General features: G+C 41.8%; 1 protein-coding gene across 4 annotated transcripts; it reads right to left on the bottom strand.

Moving 5' to 3' along the window:
• Window positions 1-117: 117 nt before the first annotated feature.
• On the bottom strand, window positions 118-25,429 carry IQCB1 (IQ motif containing B1). Of its 4 annotated transcripts, none has more exons than XM_051787022.1 (14): window positions 24,761-25,293; window positions 23,761-23,923; window positions 21,941-22,070; window positions 18,842-18,935; window positions 17,674-17,773; window positions 17,096-17,268; window positions 14,442-14,554; window positions 13,300-13,409; window positions 8,302-8,444; window positions 7,717-7,865; window positions 7,136-7,264; window positions 6,599-6,755; window positions 5,319-5,548; window positions 118-1,971 (listed from the first exon to the last, which is right to left on the bottom strand). In XM_051787022.1, exons 1-13 carry the CDS (start codon window positions 24,852-24,854, stop codon window positions 5,319-5,321), a joined length of 1,785 nt encoding a protein of 594 aa, XP_051642982.1. In that variant the 5' UTR covers window positions 24,855-25,293; the 3' UTR covers window positions 118-1,971. The 4 variants fall into 4 exon arrangements, with proteins under 4 accessions (XP_051642982.1, XP_051642981.1, XP_051642980.1 ...); XM_051787021.1 differs by lacking the exon at window positions 118-1,971 and adding an exon at window positions 25,323-25,429 and having other exon boundaries at window positions 3,918-5,548; window positions 24,761-25,005; XM_051787020.1 differs by lacking the exon at window positions 118-1,971 and having other exon boundaries at window positions 3,918-5,548; window positions 24,761-25,005; window positions 25,153-25,286.
• Window positions 25,430-25,468: the final 39 nt, after the last annotated feature.

Below are 25,468 nucleotides of genomic sequence, written 5' to 3'. Positions count from 1 at the left end.
GGCTCTGGGCGCCCGCCCTTCTCCCCAGCCCTGCGCCCCTCCTTCCCCAGCGTGCCGGGCAGTGCCGAGCCGGGCTTGGGTGAGCCCCCGGCTTCTTCTTACAGTGCTTGGGATCCCTCATTTTCCATGTCCAGTAGCTTTCCTTTAGACTGGCCACCTCGGGAGTCCCTATCTCCGGCCACAGATCGCGAGTTCTTTTGTCCTACAGCGCGCACGGCTCTGGTGACTTTCCTGACTATCTTCCTGCATCAGCCTCCACAGGCTCTTACACGTGACGGGCAGTCTCGCAGGAAACAGGGGAGCTGCTCTGAGAATAAAGCCAAGGCAGTGGTAATGCCTGCGTTTATCCCTGTTCCTGGGCATAGGAATGAGTTGTATCCTGCATTTGCAACTATTTTAATTGACCATTCATTTTACGGATAACAGCAACAGCTTGAATGCCTCTTACCTTTCAGTCAGTAAAGACTCAGCAAATTAATGGTTGCTTTGATTGTTTCTAGGATTAAGTCCTGCAGTTCACTGGCTCTATTGTGTAATGCTAGAGTGAGGCCCAGCTCACTCTATTTGGGTCTTGTTACCCAACTTGTATGTGTGTGTGTGTTCATCTCGTTCTGAACAGGCAGGTTCTGTATTGGTGAGACATGTTAAAAGGAGATCAGAATAGCTTGTATTCATAGGTTTTATTAAGAGATCCAGCACAGGTAATAACATTGCTTCTGTTTGAGGATGTAATTAGAGAAGAAATAAATTCTGCAGAGAAAAGTTGAATGTGGAGAGAAATAAATAGCATGGCAACCTTGAGCTCTTTCTGTGTGCTCAACATCTGATTATACAAATATTTTTTCTTTCCAGGGCCTGTCAAACTCCAATTTCAGTTTAGTAGAATGGGATTTCAGTGGCACTGGTCTCACAGCATCCTCTACTGAAGGCTCTTAAATTACAAATGCAACAGTAAGCCTCATCTGAGAGAAGAAAAGACAGAAACAATATGTGCTCAAGGTCACAGAGGAGTTCTCCAGCACAACTGGGAAAAATTGCCAGAGTTGCGGTGTCCTGATCTTGGTCCTCACCTGCCAGACTTTGTCATTCTGTCCCAAGACAGCACCTGGAGTAAACCCAGCCCTACCTTCAGGGAGAGCAGGCGAGAGGGGATGGGAGGCACCTGTCCTTCAGTTCCCCTTGGTCAATCTGGACCCTTATATCACTCATGTAGTAAAAAATCTATTAAAGGGTTCTTCATTGTACACAAGGATGCCTAGAGGATGACCTGGTGCTATTGTGCTGTAAAGAAGGACAATAAGGAGAACTTGGAGGCCTGTTTTGCAATGGTCTTTGCAGCTCCCCCTGCAAAGGGCTGCCTCCTTTTATGATGAAGGATAATTTATAAATAGCCCTGATTCCACTACTTGGAGAAAGCTTTTGTTCCTCCCTATACTCGATATACGTGATGCTCTGCAGTGGAGAGCAGATGTTTGTACCGGATTCTGCTCGCATGGAAATCGGCCGTAGAAGGCTCAGAGGCAAGGGGTGAAATAGCATCAGGGTTATCTCCTGTCCTCAGCTCAGAGCTCCTATTACAGCCAGTCTGAAAGGCCAGGAGACGCCCTTGGACTCAGCAGCACAGTCTTGAGCGCATGCCTGTGTCTCTGCTGGAGATGAGCATCCTGTTGTTTGCAGAGTCCAGTTACAGCTACAGCTGAAAAAAAACCCCTGTCTGCATAAACAGGAATTTTCCTCAATTTCAGGAGCCAGCAGAGGATACCGCCTTGTCTCTCTCTCTGAAAGGGCTGAGTAATTCTTTGTTTGTTTTGTTCCTTTGCTGCCTTCTGCCAGCTCCATGACTTTGGTGGCACCTTTGGCAGAAGAACAGTCACTGTCCCTTCCATTTTATCCATATCCACCAGAGGATTTTGTTTTCCAGATTGTCTGCTGCTGCTGAAGCTGTAGCAATAACACTCCTGTATAGCTTTACTTAAGGGAGGGAAGAAACAAAACCACATGACAAATTGGTCCAATTTATCACAGCAACAGAAACCTGCAATTCAGCTGAATCGCCCCCACAGGCCAGCTGAGACAGCCATCAGTATTTAAGGACCTGAGTGACACTGCCTTAGCAGCTCCAGCTCCGCCTCTGCCCCTCCCCTCATCACAGGTACCCCCAGGTGTGTCACTCCACTGGTGTGGAGGGCACTCCCACACTTCTCCTGGGTGACCAGGGTCTGTCTTCAGCCTACTGGGGAAGGCCTGCTCACTACCCACAGGGGCACAGCCCAGACCTGCTGGGCACAACAGAACTCTGCCCCTTTTTCCTACTTGGCTTGACCACCTGTGCTGCATGTTTATGTCCAAGTAACAGCTCCAAATTTTCTGGGCATGCCTGTGGCACACAGGGAAGTGGGAGCAGGACTGGTCCCATCTCAGTTCACAGTCTCTCCTCCAGTCTTTTTTTTTTTTTGGGGTGACTGTATAACCCAGAGAGGATTGTTCACCTCATAGCAAGCTGGAGATGGCTTCTGTTCAGCTGTCTATACCTGTTCCTGTTATTCAGGCAGGAGTATTTTATTCCAGAAAGAGCTGCAGTGAAATAAAATGCTAGCAATATGTCCTGCCTATGGTGCACGTGGTGTAGGACTTGAAAAGAGCATGAATCAAGCTATGCCAAATTCCTCCCAGCAAGGGAGCCTGGAGATGGCCACAGCAACTGGCATTTGAGAACATCTCCCAGCTCTACCTCAGCATGTAGTGGCTCCGTTCTGGCTTGTTCTGCCTGGAACAGTAACAGGAACAAGTGACAGGTTATACAGTTACATATGGCCATAGGCACGTTCCCTCATGGCTCTTGTGCCTCTGTTTCCCTGGTCTGTAAAATGGAGGTGACTGCAATATCCTGGTGGCAAGCACAAAGTAAAACAAGGCATTTTTTGTCAGGGCAGTGGTGGGGCAGAGGAGTTTGGACTGCTGGATCAGCAACTTTATTTCCTTCAGCAAGACAGCACCTTCTACTAGGCTCTGTTCACTTAAAACCCCTCATTATCTAGCAAATTGCACATTCTAAAATGGGACTTCATTATCCACTCCAATGACAGTGAGTGGCAGAGGTCATTAAATAATGTCTTTTTGGTAAGATGGCTCTGTAATTCACTTTGTATTTAACACTGGCCATGGGGGGTCAGGTCTTTTTGTAAGATACATTCAGCAAAGCCCCTTGGCAACCATCTCCCTGCTCTAAGGAGGTGATTAGGAATAAACAGAATAGCAGTGGCTGCTCTGTCAAAATAGTTTGGGGCAGAGGGGACAGTGATGTATACAGAGGACTCAGGTATTTAGGAGGGAACAGCTGGCCTGCTGCAGTGCATCCATCCAGAGATGCTGGGCCTTTTCCAGCTGCTGGGGGACAGTTTCCATCCCCTGGAGTGCTTGGTGACTGCCCTGTGGTTGTAGGGCACCTGTCCTGTTATGGACACGGCTTAAAACTAACATCAGAGTTGTGCAGAACAAAATGTAACTCAACAGACGCATGCGAGTGCCCTAGCAAACACCTAATGGATTGTTCCACCATTTAACTCTCCAAGAAAGGAATCATGAGCCAATTCAAGTGCATTCCAAATCGCAGTTCTTTTCAAAAAATTAACAGAACCCAGCTCTTCCTCCTGGCAGCTGTCCAGTTATTAATTTCAACGTATCAGCTGCAACTGAACGGGCTTGGGCTTCCGCCCACTATTTCTATTTATTTGTTTTCCATTCATCTCCACTGAAATTAAAACTCAAAGCCATCTAGAGAGAACGGAAAACAAACATGCTGAAACAATATTGCTGCCCACATAAAACCAGCAGAAATCACTGCACTTTTTCCTCCTCTGCGGTGAGGTAAGATCTAATTTTTAAGAATCTCTGTGCCTCTTACCTGAAAAATAGTGCAGGCACGGAATGCCCCCGTGCAAATGCACACAGCATGGGGAATAAACAAGAGGAGTTAGAGATATACATATAGCAATATGCACACCTGCAGGGCTATGATCTTATTGACACCACAGAGAAGGGAGGGATGGCTTCTCTGACTGGACTCTTGGAATGGAAGGATACAGGCTCCCTAGGAAGGACAGGCATGGGAGACAAGGTGGAGTTGTTGCCTTCTATGTCAATGACCAGCTGGAGTGCATGGAGTTCTGGAGATGGGTGAGGAGCTGACAGAGTTTATGGGTCAGGATTAAAGGGATGGCAGGGACATTACAGCGGTGGTCTGCTACAGGCTGCCCCAAGAGGAAAACCAGACAGATAGGAACAGCCTCACATTCACAAGCCCTGGTCCTCATGGGGTGCTTAAACCACCTCGATACCTGTTAGAGGGACAACACAGCAGGGGACAAGCAATCCAGGAGGTTCCCGAATGCATTGATCATAACTTCCTTCTCCAAGAGATAGAGGAGACAACAAGGAGAGGTGTAGTGCTGTAGCTTCTTCTCACCAACAAGGAGGGGCTGGTAAGGAATAGATCTCATGGGCAGCCTTGGCTGCAGTGACCATGAAATGGTGGATTTCAAGATCCTAAGGCTGGCAAGGGGGGTGCATAGCAAGCTCACTACCCTGGACTTTAGGAGAGCAGACTGACCTCTTGAATGACCTGCATGGTAGAGTACCATGGAATAAAGCCCTGGAGGGAAGATGACACCAAGAAAGCTGGTTAATATTCAAGGATCACCTTCTTCTCCAAGCTCAGGAGCAACGCATCCCAACAAAAAGGAAGTCAGACAAAAAAACACCAGGAGGCCTTCATGGATGAAAATTAAACTCCTGCACAGACTCAAATAAAAGGGAGCTTACAGACAGTGGAAGCAAGGACAGGTAGCCTGGGAGGCATACAGAGAAAGCACCCAGTCTACCTCGTGCTTGTTTGATTTTTTATTGGTGTCTTGTTTTGTTCTGAACCCATCTTTATTTCAAAGCACATGACTTGATAAAAATGTTTTTCTATAAAAGCCCAGGCTTTTCCAATTTCTTGATTTTTTTATGCATCCCAGTGTGAATAAGAACTGAAAAGACAAAGTTTATAAACTTACCTTTAAAGTGATACAAATTACAAAATATTTACAACTACATTTACAACTACAGTATTTAAATCCTATTTGCAACAAGATCAGTAGGATCCAACTGTTGATGTACAGGAAGGGATTCTTTCCAAGATAAGTAAAATACACTAAAATGAGGTTTTGGTATTTTTCAGTCTTTTTCAAATGTTTTCCTTCCTTAAAAACACACAAAAGTAAGTGCATAGTACAAGGTATGAGTCTGGTGGAATATGCAATTCTTCAGCTTGTTACCTATAAAGATTTTCTTCCACCAATAAAGAGAGTTTCCAGTTCTGTATTTAGGGCCTCGTCAGGAATTACATCATCCTCCATAAACTCATCTCCAAGCTTTTTCCACCATGGCCAGCGAGTGTATTTCAGCATAGTGTTGTGGGATTGTCTTGCCTTGGTAGCTACAGGGACTGATCGACTCACAAAGACACCAATGTCTTTTTCTGTGGTCTCTGCTAACCCTGGAGCATCTGTAAAAACAAGGAGAAGAGTTTTTTATATTTTGTTTGTGGCTTTATGAGTATTTCAAACAAAAAGAGGAGCACTACCCTCCCACTTCCCACTGTCCTAGGTCATCCCTTTTCCCATGCTGGCATTGCAATTTTATGACTGCATGATAAATCTGATTGGAGAGGTGATCCAAATAAAGGCTAATCCAAAAAAATAAATACATAATGGGGTAGAAAGAAGAAGGGGGAAAGCAGGACTACTTCTTTTAGGTGCAGTGGTGGCATCCACCAAAATGACTTCTTGGGTAAGTATGACCTAAGAGGATCTCCTGGTCACTACTGCTGGATCAGTGCTCCTGGCACAGGGTGACATCAGCAGGGTGTTTCCACTGCTCTGGCACAGCAGCACTGAGAATTCCCTGCCTGGGGGACCCAGCACAGTGTAAGAGTGTGTTGCTGATTTGCCTGCTCAGGGAGCAATGAGCTGCAGTGACACAGCACATGACAGACTAAATAATGGAATTCAGTAACGTGCTGAATTCTACCCGGCTTGGGTGCTCTCTGGTGGCTGCAGTTTGCTACTCTTGCTCCTTCACTCTGGGCCACTTGTCTGGAATTAAGATATCACATTAGTGAATTCTGTTTCACATAAAGCCAGGCCAGAGAAAATGAAAACATGATTCGGAATTCATAGCTCAAAGATCTCCTTCTTTATCTGGAAAGGGTTAGAGGACTTCAACCAGCAGCTTACTTACAACACAAGAAAAAACAAAGCAAAACAAATGTAGAGGAATAGGTTGTGTGAGATTCCCTTCTTAGAAATTTTAATGCCTTTTACAGGCCCATTGCTTGTAGAAGAATAAGATACTCCTTGAAAAGCAGGTGTACTTAACCTACAGCAACACTTGGATAATCTTTAACAAAGCCTGAATCTCAAGATAAGGCATATGGCAAAGGAAGAAAGATCTTTCAGTTTTGAAATGAGGCTTTACCACTGCTCACTCTAATTTTCCATCTAAATTGGTTTAATCCAAATGGTAATCAAAACTATGATCACAGGCAGTCACATACTCATTAGCAGCTCCACATCAGTGTTGACCTGAGCCAGTAATGTCTCTCTCCTCTGCGCTGCTCTCTGATCCAGCCTGCTCCTCAACAGGAACTGTGCCAGCTTTTCCTGAGCCCGCATATGTAATTCTTTACTCATTTCTTCTGACATTTGGGAAGCCTGGAGGAAAGTAACAGTTTGTTACCATTAGGAGCTGGTTATTTTAAATCTTCCGGGGGTAGAATAATGCCTAAACAAGGAATGCAAATGCTGTTCTTAATTGTTAACTTAATAATTTTGCTTCCTCTGCAACTATCTCCAAAGTTATCCTGCATCAAATATATAAATTTTCCAATTACAGTTTGCTTTGACACTTTTTATTAGATTAATGGTTAAAATCCCCAATATCCTGCTGCCTTGCAGTCAAACAAGCAGAGTTAACACACACATACCTCACATGGATTATCTTGATCAGAATTTATGATGCTGAGTTTATTTCATCCCTAGAGTATTTTATGTTGCATCATTAATGCAAATTATGAAATGACTAAGAAACAGACCGGATGCAATTTGATGTAGTCATCCACCTTCTGCTGCAAAGCTAGTCTCTGCTCATCAGTCAGTCCCTTGGGTTCTTTCCAAGGAGAGAGAGGTCTCCTCCTTCTTCGTTTTTCCAAGAATTTACAAGCCTTTGTAAAGAACATATGAGAATATGACAATCACAGACAAGAAGTTTGTCTTCTCACTTTGTTTGTAATCAATCAGTGAAAGCAAAATATTTCCATAATGCATTGTTAAAGCCTAAATGCAGCTATGATGCTGAAAAGACAACATACAAGGTCAGCATGAACACTAAATAGTAAGTAACAACACTCATAATAAGTCACTGACTCATCTGACATTCCAACCTTAGGTTTTGAAGTAGCAGCTCTTACATTTAAGTTACAAAACTGTATTAGGATTTGTAACCTATGCAAGGTTTAACCCTTCTAAGCAACTTGTGGCTCTAGACTATCATCTGCTGAGTAATTTTTTGATAACTTATGGCTACATTGACAGTAAGACAATAAACAGTTTTGTGAGGCATCACAATAATCCACTCAGTCCTATCTAATGCTAGAACAAAAGTATATATACTTACTGTTCTCTGAATGATGACAGCTGCTTTATACTCCTTAAGAGATTGTTTCTGTTGATGAAAAATTTTTCTTGCTCTATACCCTCGCCAGAATCTCTGGATAGTTAATGCTGATTTATCCTCCATTTCCTCCATGTATTTATTTACCTGACCTACAAATGTAACAAAAATCCAGTTACAAGACTGTGAGTTAGGATCTCTTAACAATTTACATTGTTAATCCTCAAACTAGATAGCACCAAAGCAGCTTGTACCAAAGCAGCTTGTGTGCTCTCAGTTAAAAACCCCTCTTCCCCAAGGTCCACTAGCTGTGGGTCATGTCTTGCAGACTTGTAGCTGCAATGGAGCTTTGTAACACAAGAAAACGGGCTCTCCCTTTCTCCTGCACCATTCTGAAGGCAGCAGATCTTGATCAGTAGTTACTGAGCCCTGGGGGAATTAGCATGTTCTCTTTCAGATAATTGGGTCAGGAGAAGAGACAGTAAGACTACAGTGCAAACAGACGTGCAAGATTAGGACATATATTTGGGGAAACTGGAGGAGTCCCAGATAGTTTAATCTTCTGCTGTAGTTTAATATAAATCATACTGGCATGGACTCTTTCCAGTAAGGCCAGCTGTCGTTCATGGAAGAGTCTCATGGCTCTCTGTCTCTGAAGTTGCATTTGCAGTTTTAGAGCCTCATCTTCCTTCTGTTTTGCTAAGTGTTGCAGCTCCTGTTCCCGTTTAGCTCTGCAATACATAAGTACATTAACAATTACCTTAAGCTGTACATTTCTTTAAAGTACCTCTCTTTCTCTTTGTGTTAAATAGTCCAGCGCTGAGAAAGGAAATCCACAAAATAATCTGCTACCCCAGCTGCTGGCTGCAGAACCACACCAAGCAACGAAAAGTCACCTTCAAATTAGCCACAAATCTCTTATACCTACAAAAAACTCTGAGCCTATGAAATCAAAGGATAAAATTTTAGTTAGGATAAAGTTCTAAGGACCCTGAAAGGAGCAATGCTCCATGTGGGACATTCACAGCCAGCACAAACTGGAAAAATAATTTTGTTTCCATCATCTAGGGAAGAAGTAAAGCAACATTAGCCATCTGCTCCAGTATGCACCTTTTCCAGTCCATCCATCAGCATGCATGGCACCTGCTTCTTATAATACATACTACTATTTTTCTACTGACTGCAGGAGTAGATCAGAATGTTGGCTGTCAAGCCTCACTTCTTAAATCTGGAGCGATTTTTTTCTCCAGGAAATACAGACTGACATTTTCTCCATCAACTTTGTTAACAGAACACTAGGAAAGAATTCTCTTGCAAATTCTTCCTGATCTGTACTAGATTTGATGTTAAGATGTTGCCCTGCTGTGCCTGGCACTGGAAAAGACTCAGCAGATGTTTCACAGATGAGACAACTGAAAACTCTGCAACTGGCCCTGGAGTGTTTAAGCTAAAAATAGCCTGTACATCAATTATATATATACTAACATATCAATACAGAGACTAATACATAAATACTGGATATATTAATGTATCAATACTAATAATTACTGAGACCACTTCAACATGGTCTCTGTGAAGTATGAAAGAGGAGGTGTGAGCTAGGACTCCCCTTCACTGCCCCTTCTCATCCCAATGGATCCGACCTCATTAGCAGCTTAATGCCTGAGACTTTATGAGTTTACCCCAAAACGAGGTAACAATGTGACTTCTCTGTTCCTACTGCAGCAAAATCACTTGCCCACTCAGAACCCCAACTAGGCCCACAGCCCTGAGTTCTGCTCTCCTCGAGCACTTTTCCAGGGACATCGAAAGAAGTGCTTTAAGCATTAGGAAAGAAAACCAATGGATGGAGTACAGGTACAAGGGATGCCTGAAAGGTGAAAAAAAAGCCAGTAGACTAGAACTAATGTACAGCAATTTTGGTATTGCTGCATGTCATATCTTTAGGCTCACACTACTGTTGAGATAATTGTGTGTTTCTCATCACTAGTGTAAATTGAGGTGCAATTTTTCCACCAACCACACTTTCTCTCAGTCTCCATAACTGGGTGGGGAAAGATGGGATGGCAGCTGTCGTGTAAAAGAGATGCTCTGGATTTAAAGATCTGACCCTAACTGAAAAGCCTCCACCACAACCTGACACACCATAATCCCTCTACAACTGTAACAAAGACTTGAAGTGTGCCCACACACCAACCTACAGAGACAGATCATGATACATGTGATTACATCAGAATGGTTTCAAGGAAACTAGAGGTTTTCAGCCCATGCATTTCTGCAAATTAGAGCTGTAAATCTTTACATTTTTAATCCAGGAAATTAAGGTTTTAATCCAAATATTATATTTCTACAGTAAATAAAGTTACAGCATCAAACAGGACTTTTGATGGCATTTTCTTGATAAAACTATTAATATTTTCCCCACAGATTTTTATCAGCCTCATTAGGTTGAAAACTACAAGAATATTTAATGAACTTTTCAGATGCACCTTTGTGAAACTACCAATAGTGTCTGTCAGGTATTTAAATGTTTCTTTGGTACTGATTCTTTCCCATGTAGTCTGCAAAACACATGCTCTTCTTCATTCTCTGTTCCTCCTAATGAAAAGATGCATTTGCTTGCACAAGAGCACACTGTGACAGGGAAATGCCTCTGAACAGAAGTAAAACATACACAGAGTAAGATCCAAGCTTCCTTCAGCAGTTCATGGCAGAGATCAGCCTTGCTCTGATCATCTCTTTATATATATAAAATGGTTTCATTTTTCCTGCATAATTAACACAAATTCTTGCCATTTTAAGAGTCTTACAACTAGCTACATAACAGTGAACTAACTTCAAGGACAGATTACAGGCTTTAATATTCACTGGGGAGACATTTCTGAAACCATAGTTTCAGAAGTTTATAACTTGCAGAGTTTAAATCTTCCACTGCAGCTGCAGGTGAGCCAAGTTTGGAGTTTCAGCCTCTGCAGTATTTAACTACACTTGTTCTAAAATAAATCTGTGAATATAACCAGAACTTGACTCTTAAAAATTAAAAAGTCCTCTTGAAGGTTCTTCCAAAGTCATGCTTGCAGTATTCCAAACACTATTTTTCAGCATAATGCTAGCAGCAGTTTTGACCCAGACAGAAGAAAACCAACACTGGAGCTGCACAGTTACTCTATTTGCTCAGTACACTGGGACTGACTGAGCCATGAACACACAACTTTAAGGATATTAATAATTTTCCATTCCTCTCAATATTAAACAAACACTTTCAAAAGTCCATTTAAATGATTCAAGAACTACTTAAGAGGCACATACTAATGCTTGCAATATTGAAAATACGACACAAGGGAGTCAAGCAGCTTGTTGATTGCTGATAGCCTTGTCACACTTTCCCTTCTGCTTTACCATGTTATGTCTTGGCCCAACATTCAAATTTCCTGGGCTATGAGTTTGGCTTGCAGGCTTGCAAGGTGCCTGATGAGAGCAGGAATATTGGCTTGAAGTGTATGGTGGAGCAAAAAGGAGCAACAAGGTGTCATTCTTGGTGTTTCAGTACAAAAGCTGCAGTGACTAGTGGCCCTCAACAAACACACTATGTGCCCCTGCAAATCTTCCAAAAGTTAAAGAGTACACCTCAGATAATCCAATATCTTCTTAATGCCAATCTAGACAACAACAAATCATAACTGTTTGTTTTCCATCACCTTGGTCACAATGCAATGTAATTTGACATTCATATCTTGGTATAGTTTTGACATGGCAATGCTCAACGGGTGCAAAAAAAGTTTGAAAAAGACCCTGCTGTAGAGTCTGAACTTGATTTAGATCCATTAACCTATATTAAATTCTCACTAAATTTCTCAAAAGAGTTAGCCTAACATGTGCTAACATTACTGCTGAAATCTTACTTCAAGTGAGACAAGCATTATTTACACAGCTTCATTCTTCTGTGCTGCTCCAAGGCAGAGGATACTATCTAGGTCACTGAAACTACTCCACTTCCAAGAGTCAAAGATTTCAAAAATTAATGAAGAACAAGGTCTTGCAATCACCATACTGAGCAAGCACTATGGGCTTTTGTTTCTGCAGCACTCTGGCATGTGGAAACTCTGGGACAGCTTCACATATAATTTACAGTGCAATTTTGTGTCAAGTTAACCGTGAATCAGTTAACTGTTCTACCACCAGTACATCATCTTCTAGTGCTATTTAGTGCAATCCCATGCTACAGTGTGCCACACTTTCAGTTTTCCATATGCCACGAATTTTTACATAGAAAACATAAAAGCATCACAGAAGTAAGTTTTTTCATGGAGAAGTCTGGCAGCTGGGAAAGGGACAGTTGGAGATTTTGGCACCAGAAGTGGCAGTTTGGTACTGCTGGAAAAGCACATTGTTTGGATGTTTCTGCTGAAAGAATCTGTAGTGAAACAGCTCATATTGGCATTACATTACCTTTATGTTTTAGAAATAGCAGCTGACTGGAAAAAGCCATCTTCAAGATGAAGGAATACTTGGTCAGCCCAAACTCAGGGCCTGCGATATGGAAACAAACTCTCAGGGAAGGTATTTCCAGCAAGGATGGGAAGGTGAATGGGAATAGTGAGCACAGATTTATCACAGGCAAATCATGTTTGACCAGCTAGATTGCACTCTGTGATGAGATGACTGGCTCTGTGGATGAGGGGAGAGCACTGGATGTCATTGTCCTTGACTTTATCAAAGCTGTCATCACAATCTCCCATGCAGGGCAGGGCTGGCACTCAGAGAAACCTCCACAAACACATAAAATGGGTCAACAGAAACCACATGAAGTTTAAATGGGAAGTTCTACACCTGGTACCAAACAACCTCATGAATCAGTACAAGCTGGGCACTGACTACCTGGGCAGCAGATCCAGTGAAAAGGACCTGGGGTTCCTGGTGGGATTACAGGCTGAACACGAGCCAGGAGCATGCCCTTGCAGGGCATACTGGGCTGCACTAGCACAAGCAGAGGCAGCAATCAAAGCTGATTATTTGGCTTTACTCAGCACTCTTGAGGGCATATCTGCAATATGGGTCACACTCTACTGGGACCCCCAGTGGTAGACAAGATACTGACAAAAGGGAGGGATAGACACTGTCCAAACAGAGACAATCAGGGCTATGGAAGGTAGGATATAGAAGGACAGGTGAGGTTTATTTAGCCAAAAGGAAAGCAAATCTAATTTCTGTCTTCCATTTCCTAAGTGTTATAGAGCAGACACAGCCAGATCATGGAAGTGGTCAGAAAAAGGACAGGAGGCAGTGGTAAGGAGTGCAACAAGGAAATTCCCACTGGCTGTAATGGAAGAATTCTTCACAAGGCAAATCATCCAGCACCAGGAAAGTGGCCAAGTGAAATGGTGGGATCTCCACCCTTGGAGACCTCCAGAACTGGATATGGCCCTGAGCAGACAGATTCTATTTTGAGGCTGGGCCTATTTCAACCAGGACATTGAATTAGATGACCTGAATTTTTCCTGTCAGTCTGCGAACTGAGAAAACCCAACCCAAACCTTCTTACTAGACTCTACTCCTTATTGTTTTTCACAAAGCCATAGTGTTTACCTGAAGCTTCTCTGTAATGTGGTCACTGCTTGGGGTAGCTTTTTAAGCCTTCTCCTTGTCTGAAATCCCCTCCACATAGCCTGGATTATACATGCTGCTTGATGCTGCTTCTGAAATAAAACAGTCCGTAGAATATTTTCTATGCATAAAAATTATGCTTCCGTAATTGGACAATGTCAACATTTGGCTAAAACCCACCAGTTTTCAAATGCATCGAATTCACTATTTGTACAGCTTGGGGGATTTAAGGTCTTGTAAGACAGTTATTATCATGAACCCCATATTTGCCCCAAAGGCAGCTCATCTGATCCCCTGTATTGATGCTTTCTGTGGCAAACAAATGAATCTACAGAACAAATATATACATAATCAATGTTAGAAATTTGCCTTTAAAACACCTGAAGCACTTGGCATTTCAAATGGTGATTCAATCAAAACACCTACTCTAGAGAGGACAGAAAGACAAGTTTGGAGAATTAGCGACAGGAAAAATGTTACAATTGTAGTATGATCAGAAGTCACTGAAACGCAAACATGAAAAAGAAAATCAATTCTATTCTTAAACGAATTTAAAAAAAAAAAACACAAACCAACCCAAACACAAACCACCTTGCTCTGTTGCAGATGAAAGCAAATCTCTACAAACACAACTCTGATTTCTTTAAAGTATTGTCTCTGAGAAACCTGCATGTAAAATTTTTTTAAGAAGCTCATAAAATACGTCATCCCTTTTATTGGGAACACAGCCCAGGTGGTGTTCTTACTGCATATTGTCTCTATATGACTTAATTCTATGTGAATGCTGCTTAGAATTCAGAGATCTAAATTTGTAACACCGACATGAGAAAAGCAGACACAGTTATTTTTATTTTATGATTAGGAAAAAAATTAATTCTTTTTCCCCTACAATTGTATTGAAATCTATGGTGAATCTACAAAGAAAGTCAATCTCTCAAGTCATAGTCCCATATCCTATTAATAAGAAATTTCTTGATGTTTAAAAAAAAAAAAAAAGAAATTTAAAAATCCATAGTGAGAAATTGAAAAGTGTCATGGAAGCGATAGAGTAAATCCATTCTAAACATATACAAATCACATATAACTAGGATTTCACATAAAAAAGTCTAATCAAACTTTATCACCTGCATTTCTCCTTTTCCACTGGATTGTTCCAAATATAGCATGTCCAAGAGCTGATTGAGCTCCCTGTCAAATCCTTTGCCAGTCCACTGTTTATTTAAAAGCCCTTTTAATCCTAAGGGAAAGAGAAACAGCATGTGATAGCAGTAGGTGAATGTTTCTTTTCAGGATTTCAAAGTAACGAACTGGAGTCAACAAATAAAATCTGATTCTATGTGCAAAGGAACACTAGAGCTGAACACTATTGACCACCTTTGAGTTTCAATGCAGAATATTATCAAAGAATATCTGGTGCTCCAACCATCAAAGAGAAGTATTATCCAGTGATTTTGTATGTCTGAATAAGTATTGTGTCTACATAATGGGCAGTTAAATTATCAGTGTACTTTCAGTGTCTTAACAGTAAGTCATTGTAAGGTACTAAAAGAAGGTAAAGCACCACAAAAGTGCAGAGTGTTATTAGCACTATTTTCGTATTTTTCATAATAAAATTTATTTATTTATAACTGGAATTGTTCAATGTCTTATCTGCATAACACAGTCTGTGAGTACATGTGCATCCAATTCATGAGACCAAGTAGCTTTTTGGGTTTGCAGTAGCTAAAAATCACACTTGTGCTCCCCCCACAAGGCACACACACTCCCTGTGCAAGTACACAGTAACACATGCTAAAAGCTTTGTATCAGACAAATCCCAGAGCCCAAGAGCTCTGAGGGGAGTTGCAGGAAAGAGGAAGGAGGGCAGGAAGTAGGCACATGTTTGATAGCCTCCTGAAGAACTGCAGATTCAAGTAACTTTTCCATCTTCAAATCATTGTAAGCATATTCATACACTAGGGAACTCCAACACTCATATATACAGGATCTGGATATGAAGCACCAAGTCCTCCATGCAAACAGAAATAGCACCTCTGTGGCACCCCATGCACCATTTTCAAAAGATGATAACAGTTAAACACTTGAGGAGACACAGGTGAGATTCTAAATGGAGTTAGTTGGTGCCCTAAGGCTGTCTACAAAAGCAAGTAGTCTGGCTACACAAGGCAGCTCCCTCACAGAAGTGCTGTGGGTCTGACAAAACCATTGGCCAGTCTCTGTACAGACTACACACCTGATGCACCTTCCAGCCACTGCCAGGGAGTACCTGGCATTTGCCTCTCAGACGTGTCAACCCATGCAGATAAAAAGACCAGGCCTTCCTGGAAACCTGATGTAAAGACTGTGCTAGTCTTGGGTTCAGGTGATGTCCTCACCTTGGGCAGGCTGCTTCCATTGGCAGAGCTTACACTGAAGCACCTCACACTGGCAATGGCTCTGAGCCACTGAGAAGCGAAGTGACTTCAGTGAGATGGCCAGATGGTGGAAATGCTGTGATGCTTTCTTTGTTGCTGTTATTTCGCAAACTATCTAAAGGATTCCAAATCTGAGTGAAAACTAACATAAGGATTCTAACTTTAAAAAAAAGTAGAGGAAAAAAGCAATTTTTTTTCATTTCTTAGTGGAAAGACAAAATGCACAGAAGAGACATGAAGAGTTTCTAAATGACTGTGGTATATTGTGATTCTAGAGTAAAACAAAGCATCATCTTTTGATGGAGACTTGGACCTCTTCATACAAGCCAGCATTCTACAACTGGGATGATCAGACCATCACAACAGCTTCACAAGAATCCACAATGTGATACCAGCCTTAGACTCACTATATTTAATTTCAAACCAAAAGGAAGCCCTCGTCTCTCAAGCAAAAGGGTAGCAAAGCTGCCCATCTGGTCCAGAAATCTTTCTGGCTGGTACTGCCTAATAAGTAATCATCACAAGTGTAAAAAATTGGAATTGAACATTTTTGTCTACCAGTCCCATTTCTTACTGTCCTTGTCCTGAAAGGACTGAGGCTGCTCATGAGTAGTTTTGACCAACAACATAAAAGACCTGGCAAACATCAAAGCCTCTTCCTTATTCACCACAGGCATGACAGAGGACAAAAGGGCTTCCTGGAACTCCCTGCCAGGCTAGAGACAGAAACATTGAATGGGACACCTCATTAAAGAATGAACAACAGAGCAGATTATACACATATGCAGCCTCCTCATCTAAAGGCATCAAGACAAAATGATAAACTCATTACATGAATTCTTGGAAAGAATTCATTCCAATTACTTGGATATCAAAAGACAGTCAGCTCCTCAATAACAGAACAGCATCTATCAGATGAGCAGACCTGTAACACCCAGGGTCAGAAGTTCACTTTGAGTAAAACTCAAAGCACAGTGGCAGATGTCTGACAGGGCTCTGACTGTGGCAGTACAGACACTCTGCTACTGGGATCCCTCAGTAACCAACCTGCACAGGGAAACAGGAAGAAGTAAAGCCCATCAAGCTGGAAGTGACAAACAACAGGTTTAAAAGACAAGTTACCACATGCAGAGTCCACAGAAGAAGATAAATCCAGGAAACAGAAAGGGGCACAGTATCTCAAACTACAACAAAAATGAACAGAAGAGAAGGAGAAAAAAGCCCCAAAAGCAACACAAAACTGCAGTTTCCACCTGTACTGGATAGTTATTGAATCAAGATGGGAAACCTTCATCTTTGTATTCTCACAGTGACTTAACACCTTGCAGAAGGCTGAGCCATGGGTCCCATGTATGTTTACAAACCTTTGTAGCGAGCTGTGAGTAACTGCACAAGCTGTTTGCTCAGTTTTGCTACCACCAACAGTAGTTTTGTGGCAGCACTTCCAACAGCAGGATTGGTGGTAGATGAAAGCTTATAAACAAGTTCATCCAAAATAGAGTGAAGGGTCGCTTTATCAACTTGAAGGAAGACAGAACTTGAAAAAGAAGAAAGGGAAAAAAAGGGAAAGCGGGATAGAAGTGTTAATTAAAAAGCATGAGCTTTTTAACAGTGATTATTTTTAGATATGTCAGGCCATATAGCAAGCCAACATGCCCAGCTAGCTGGGCCATCAACCTGATCCAGGCAGTACTACTGTTTCAATCAACCAATTCCCATTCTCTCAATTTAACCAGATAAAACCTCCAGCTTTCTACTTTTTTTTATTTCTACAACAAAGACTAGGGAAAAAAACCCCAAACAAGAAAACAAAACAATTCTTGTATATGAATAATATATATATTAAATATATAATATATATATATAATTTATTTTATCAAGTGGTAATGAATTGAGTTTAAAATTTATAATTCAGAAAAATAATTATATGAAAACAACTGACCTATTGATCCTCAAAATATTGTGTAAAACAGACATCATTATAATTGCTGTTTCAACATCATCTGTTATTAACAACTGCAGGAAGCAATCATTTTGCAGTACTGTAAAAAAGCCAAAAACAAGCAAACAAGAAATTAGGCAATCAGAACCAGACATGAAAATACCCTAAACCAAATAAACTTCATTATGGAACACAAGCCATAACAAGTAAAACCAGATACTGTTTCTGGAACAAACTCCCTCATTTATAATTTTTACACTGGAACTTACTGAAATACGTAAACTACTTCAAGATCCAAAAAACATGATGAACCCTGTTTTTTCTGCCTTTGGATATCCCCCAGGCCCTGATGTTGCAATGGAATAAAAGCTTCAAAACCTTTTATGTTACACTAGTACCAGTTTCTTATTACAACAGCAGAATTATCACTGGGGCAACAATATCCAAAAAAGATAAGGACTTCAACCTTGACAGTTTGTTACACCAGGTTATTTAATCCAAGTCCACTGATGTCATTAAAGCACCATCTTTTTTATGACAGTGTATCACTGTCTACGTAGTCAGTAATTTTTCTGACCATGTGTGTTTTTAGTTACACATCTTATGATCCTTATGTTTTTGTTCTATACTAGAAGGAAAAACAAATTCTGCTTTTTAAAATCAGCATTATTAACATTGGGTTAATTGAAAGCTTATTTTGGTCAGAAATGTATAGTGAAGTTTCTTAGGTATTTGTAAAGTTTCCTGGTATGGCAAGAACTTCAGAAATCTGTTTCCAACTCTAACCACTCCTCAGGGCCAGCAATGTACTCTAGTCAAATTGCTGCATATTTTAATCACACACAGGAAAAGATCAACTGTCTCTTGTTGGGAAAAAAATTAATTTTAAAGGTATAGAATTACAATGGGAAATTGCAATTTCAGAATTAGGAGGAAGACACTTCTAATGTTTGTCTCTGGAAGACTAGAAGGGGAACTCTTGAGTATTTCCCTTTAGTGGATCTTTTCCATTTTAGATATTGCTGTTGAGCTGAATACTTTAAGAGACTGATTTACTATCTGCTTCAATATAGAAGACTAGGTGGATGCTAGCTTAAGAGTGATTCTTGATACCTGTAGTTGCCATAAATAAATGTTCAGGTGTTTTATAGGTTGACATTTCCCTTACCACATGCTGCTAGTTGAATATGCCCATCGAACAGCCAGCAGATGGCATTGGTTACTGTTTGGAACCAGTGTAAAAAATCTTGTTTTTCTTTATCCTAAACAGAAGAGAAGTAGGTAAAAACATGTGTATGTATCTTCTGATGCCTTAAGCCCCTAATGTTTTTTTTTATTTTTCTAATATTGGTAAGCCTTATAAGTTTTATAAGTAGATTTTAAAAGCAGCAACCCTCCCTCCCTTGTCCCTTGTCCCTTTCCCTTTCCCTACTGGATTCAGGGGTAGGAGTGATATAGGGAGCATAGAATGGGGTAAGAGGGTTAAGGAATGTGTAAACTAAGGGTGCTAGAGGGAAAGGGACAAGGGAGGGAGGGTTGCTGCTTTTAAAATCTACTTATAAAACTTATAAGGCTTACCAATATTAGAAAAATAAAAAAAACATTAGGGGCTTAAGGCATCACTTCACTTAGGACTTCAGCTTGATGTAGTGGGAAGCTTTGTATGCCTTGGGAATTTGGAGACCAAAACTCCACCAAATTCCCAAATGAGGTCAGTGAAACTGTAGGAACGAGTCATAAAAACACCCAATTTGTGAGTTCTTTGAGGTCAGAGATCAGAGATCAGTCAATAAGACCTTAACATACTAAAAAAGTAAAAGCACCCATTTGTGAAAAATTCGTAACACGGAGAGAAAAGTCTTGTTTACTTCTTAGAAAATATTTGATAGCAAAGGAGGGATAAGAAGACAAACAGTAGCTCAGTAAAAATTCATCACAGATTTAACGCACAAAGTGGGAAATACATTACTTAAACTTAAAGAAGAGGGGAAAAAAAAAAGGTACAAAGTGGCCAAGGACACAGTTAAAATGGAAAAGGTTCCCAAAAAACTGGTTTGGTGAAGCTTTAGAAGCACTTCATAGTTGGAGATCTGGGAGCAAACACCAAACCACTATTAATTTGAAATTTGATCCCTTTGCCAAATAGAGACATTATGTGTCTGCCTGTGATAACAGTGGACTGGAAAAAAACACAGAATCAATCACAGAATGGTTGGGATGGAAGGGACCTTAAAGATCATCTAGTTCCAACCCCCTTGTCATGGGCTGGGACACCTTCCACTAGACCAGGTTGCTCAGAGCCCCATCCAACCCAGCCCTGAACACTTTCAGGGACTGGGCATCCACAGCTTCTCTGGGCAACTTGTTCCAGTGTTTTATCACCTTGACAGTACATAATTTCTTCCCAACATCTAATGTGAACCTCCCTCTTTCAGTGTCACAGCCATCACCCCTTGTCCTGTCACTACATGCCCCTGTAAAAAGTCCCTCTCCAGCTTTCCTGTAGCCCCTTTAGGTGCTGGGAGGTAATATAAGGTCTCCTCAGGGACTTCTCTTCTTCATGCTGAACAACCTCCCATCTCTCTCAGCCTCTCTTCACAGAAGAGGTGCTCCAGCACTCTGCCATGACCAGAAGGAATTTAGGTTTTAACATGTGAATGCACATACAGATGCAGTCTAGAGTCTGTATTCCAGGTGTGAGCTACAGGCCACTGGAAATATAGAATCTTGGGGAAGGAGGGACTGCAAAGGAGCTTTTGATAGTACTACATCGCTGACAAATGTTGTTATAAAACATATGGCCTGATATCTCCCACATTACTTGAGCCTCCACAAATAAAACTATGGAAAGCCTAGTCTCTAGATCCGTGCTGTAAACCCCAGTCGTCAGTCAAAGTTTAACTTTGTATTTGGTCCTTACTGACACGGAGAAATACAAAATAACAGTGATAAGTTAACATGTAATATTATCTGTTCTGTGTTTTGGCAACATGACAGTTTCTGAAAGCTATTTCAGTACTTCCCTTGACTTCAAAGACTTGTACAAAAAGCAAATGAGGGCAGAATAAACTACAAATCCCCATTGGTACAGTGGGATTTCCAAAATTCCACTGAGCAAGCACCAAGTCTGGGTGCCCAGTCACCTCTGAGACCACAAAGTTTAAAAGACAAAGTACTAATTACAATGAAGACTGCATTTGCATTCAAAAGAAATCTTTGCCCACAAGCATGACTCAAGTAGCATGTAGGCTGAGACATAATAAGAAAGTGTGGGGGAAATTACATATTGCGGATAAGACTTGAGTCTCCTGGGATGTCTTTCAGGACAGTGCTTCCTTCTTAAGAACCAAATGCACTTCTCAAGCATTGGACTAACAGAAAAGATGTTACTGATGCTTTCTGAGAATTGATTGTGCTGTCTATCAGAATACTTTGTAGGAAAACTTTGACTAAGTGCAAGAAGCCAGTGAGCCAAAAAATTAGATAATATGGGGAAACGGGAAACTGTCAGAATCCATGAGGTTGGTTATTTAAATTACTTGTGGGTTTCACTTGTTGAGCTTTTTTCTTCTGATTCTAGAACTCAGAATGCTTCAGAAGCATGAGGGAACCTAACTGGGCAAGCCCTTCTTCTCTGCAAAGAGGGGAGAGAAATGTGAGAAAGTGTCTAAATTTATAAATTCAAAAAGTCTGCCTTTAGCATTCCCAATGTGTAAGTTCAGAAGCGGTGAGCACTCTTGGAATTTTTTTGCCAATTTTACAGCAGAAATTCTATGGAAAAACAAACTTCAACAATTCTGATTTAAAATCTTAAGACTTCCTAAACCATTTTTTGTAAAACTGAATAAAAGCAGTGGGAACTGAGTCGTTACAAAGGCTGACCTAATGATATGCAAAATTAAGACACTACCGTGACTGGGATGCTGCCTTCTGTAAGGCTTTTTCTCCCCTCTTATACTGCTTTCATTCTTCAATCCTACTTATAATTGCAATCCTTCCCTCTACCTTTAAAACCTGTGAAAAGTAGTAGACAAACTTTCTAAACAAGCCTATGGTAACAAACTGGCTTTGCACAAGTCATGGACCAAATGCTTCCCAATGACAGATTTCAGTTTCAAAGCTCCAAGGCATAAGAAAAACAACTGTGATTTCTGGAAAATAATTTTTTATAATACAGTGTCCCTAGAATAATATTCTACTTATTCAATACATGACCTTGGAAAGCTTACAGAAGTTCTCTGCTCTTTTAACTATGAAATTTAAATACCTTGATTGCTCGGATAAATCTCGCCTGCAAGCGTTTTCCCAAGACCAGCAGGTTGTCTATGGCTGAAGGAAGAAACTTCTCGTAAAATTCCTCAGGATCTTCTTTCATCTCTAGTCCTACACAACAATGACTGAAATGGAAAAAAAAAAAAAAAAAGAAGAAAAAACCATCAACCTGAATAGTCAAAGGCCTGTTTGAACAGCTTTGAATGAATGTCACGTCATCAGAGAAGAAATGCTTCACTGGCATGGGACAATTCACCACTGAACAACAGCTCACTGCTGTGACTGGCTCCAAGGTGGCTGCCTCCAAAAGAAGAGGAATCACTGGCAGGCTGGAGACCATACTACTACTTATTATGGCATTTCTCAGTTTAAAACATATCCAAGGCACTTTCTCCTTTGATTTCAAAGGATCTGTTCAGGCTTGTTCCGTATGCTAGGGAAGGGCTCTGATGGTCATGAAGAAGGAAAAAAAAAAAGGCAAAATAGATAAGTAGACAAAAAATTGATAAAGGAAGACTGATATGAAGGGGGTGCACATCAGGCAATGAAAATACGTACAAAACTCCCTATTATTTATCACAAAACCTTCAGCAACCCTGTCTAAAACCCTTTGCTAGCTGAGGAAGACATGCGGGCTAGAAATCAGTTCCTCAGATCTCAGCTCTTATTTTACTCACCACAAACACATCGGTTGTTTCTGGAAGACTTTTTACAAGAAACTGCACGTTTTACAACCGGGAAGTTTCTCAGTTCTGCACTCAGCACAGATACCAGTGCAACAAAAGAGTCTTCATGATTTCTTATGAATTTTGCTTTCTGACATTTTATCCAGGCTTTGTTAGCATTTTAGGACTGCACAAATGTAAAGCTTTGTTTATCGAGGCCCTTGGAAAGCAAATTCTAGGCATGAAGCTGAGATTCATCCAGTTGCAAAAGGACATTTTTACAGCTAGAATAAATTTCACTATTGTGTGCAAACTGAAATAGTTTATAGGGGATGATTTAAGTATCACACCACTCTAGTGATAAATCTTGCATTCTCTTACTGAAATTCCTTGCATTAAAAATTCATACTGCAGATACGGCATAAATAAGAGATGGTCGCCTAATTACTTCATGCCTTAGAATTCTGTTCCCTAGTTAAGCCAAAACCACATACAACTTGAGAAAAATTTAAAATGTATTATTTTTCCTAACATTTAAAATTGAGATTGGATCACTGTGGATTTGAGTTTAAAGTTTTCTTATTTACTAGCTATGAATTAAATTTAACAGCGCCATCCTCACAATATCACTAAATGGGGTTATCTAGTTTATATGAACCCTGTCATCTATTACATTAAAAATAGTAAATAGGTACTTAAAATAGCTATATTAAATAGACACTTAAATATAGCCAAGCCAAGCTGTGAGTCAATCAGGTCAAAGATCTTTGCAAGATGAAATCTAAGCAAACAAGCCTTTTTAAATATCTACAATTCAAAATTAGCAATTACCGGATAAGAATTGTTGCACTGATGAGTACTGTCCACAAAAAAAGGGTAAAGCCAACACAAACCCTGTTCCCACCACACATTTTACCCAGCTCAGTGACACACAACTCGAATGAATTAAACAGGACCAATTAGGCTATGCCTGACCCCTCCGCTCTTGACTGCTCCCTGCACTTTAACCCTGGCCTTTTCTGAACAGCGAGCCTTGTTCTGGATGGGAGCCAATGTATTGCAGCTTGAAAAGAAAAAGAGCAAGATGAAAGGACCAAAAGAAAACTAGAAGAAAACTTCTTAGCTTGTTTTTTTTTTTTTTTTTTTTTACCTTAGTATCTCTGCTAGCTGGGCAGCGGTGGCCCAGCCTCCCCGCAGTCGAGAGTGGTCTTGCCTAAGGACCAGCAAGCAGTACTGAGTAAGACCATAATCATATATATCTTGCTTAATTTTTTTTGATTCTTCACATCCCAAGGAAGGGCTACTTAAAACTCCTGTGAGATGAAAGCAGGAGACAGACAAAGATGAGCATAAGATTCTGATGTGCAAGATTTTTTTTTTCTTTTACTAAAACATAAGGAGAGTACATGCACACAGAGCCAGGATTAAAGTAGTTGTAAGAGTGCTAACAACTTCATAAAGTATTTTGTCAGCATTTTTTGCTCCTGCAGCTACAAACCATTTGTAAGATTATATGACAATCGGGAAGGATCGCTAAACTTAGGTTGCCATTTTCTCTCTACACATTTAGTAGCAAAACATACATTACCTGGGATATGGCCCATTTGTATGAATTTCCTGAGCCACATAAAACCACAACCACTGGGAAACATATAGCTTCCTTATAATTACATCCCAATTTAGAACAGGACCTGACTTGTTCCAACCATTCCTAAGAGCAGTGGCTGTGTGGCAGAAGGGGAGGCAGGGGAGTCACACAGGAGCTCATGATTACACTTCTGTGTTAAGACTTAAACACTGAATACTGAGGACCACTCTGGCTCTCTGCCTAAAATCACTGGGAGAAATGATTTGACCAAGTATAAGATTCCTGCCCGCATCAGCAGGACAAGGGCCCGCATCATCGGGGTGACAGCTGAGAGGCAGGAAAAACTCCTGTCCATTTGCTCCCCAGCTCCTCCTCCTTACTGTTGCCAAGCCAAACGCCACTCAATGTCACTCTCAGGAAAAGCTGCATTGTCAACCTTACAGAGTCTCCAGCCATGCTAGAAATATTCAGAAAAACCTTCAGTATTTAAGGATGCAGAAGAGAGAAGGACTGTCCATAGCTCGCCAGCCCATCCTTTTATTTTAGGAAAGGTATTAATTACCCTTTAACTTCAGCAGCAGCAGGGGGATGTCCTGTTCCCCGCTCTCAGTGACCTGAGCAGCCAAGGCCAGAACCTGGGGGTCCGCAGCTGCCATGGGGAGCAGCCACAGGCGCACACCACCAGCGATTCCAGCCTCTTTCCTCCCTAATTGTGGCGGTGCAGGCGCGGGGTCCTTACGCCACTACCTCCATCCCACCTCCAGCTCCTGCACCACCGGCTGGAAGACTCGGGCCGCCCGTCTCTCCCTGGGGAAGGAAACAAACATGGAGGGAGCCCCGACCGCGCTGCCTCCCCAGGCCGCGGGCGGCCGGACCGGCTCTGCCGGCAGCGCGGGGCTCCGGCCGGGCGGCCCGAGCGCGGCCCCGCGGGGCGGGCAGCGGCAGCGGCCGCACCTCAGCCTCGGCCGGGGGAGGTGGCGAGGGAGCGGTGCCCTCTCCCACCGGCGTCACCCTGGAGCCCCCACGGCCCCCGGGAGCGGCGGCGCCGGTGCCGCCAACCCCGCACGGCGGGGCCACCTCAGGCGCTCTGAGAAGACCCTCCGCACACCCCGGGCCCCTCTCACCGCCGGGCGGGGGCTCCCCCACTGCGGGGGGGAAACGGGGGGATCGGAACGCCGGACCCGCCGTCTCCAACGCGACCGCTCCCCCGCGCCCCCCTCCCCGCACAGCTGCGTGGTCGCGGCCGCTCTCCGCCAACCAGCACGCTCCC

This window comes from Manacus candei, unplaced genomic scaffold (genome assembly GCF_025592945.1).
Source record: "Manacus candei isolate 608988 ecotype Guabito, Panama unplaced genomic scaffold, ASM2559294v1 h1tg000023l, whole genome shotgun sequence".
Lineage (NCBI taxonomy): Eukaryota > Metazoa > Chordata > Aves > Passeriformes > Pipridae > Manacus > Manacus candei.
The sequence above is the reverse complement of the archived record's forward strand: the minus strand, read 5'-3'. Positions and strand labels throughout refer to the sequence as shown.

Excerpts from the sequence above, each read along its gene's own strand:
- IQCB1 (XM_051787021.1), bottom strand. The coding sequence starts at position 24,854 with ATGGCAGCTGCGGACCCCCAGGTTCTGGCCTTGGCTGCTCAGGTCACT. Across the intron at positions 6,756-7,135 it reads ACTACATCAAATTGCATCCG|GCTTCCCAAATGTCAGAAGA; the intron begins GTCTGTTTCTTA and ends ACTTTCCTCCAG. Across the intron at positions 5,549-6,598 it reads TGATGTGGAGCTGCTAATGA|ATGCTCCAGGGTTAGCAGAG; the intron begins GTATGTGACTGC and ends TTGTTTTTACAG.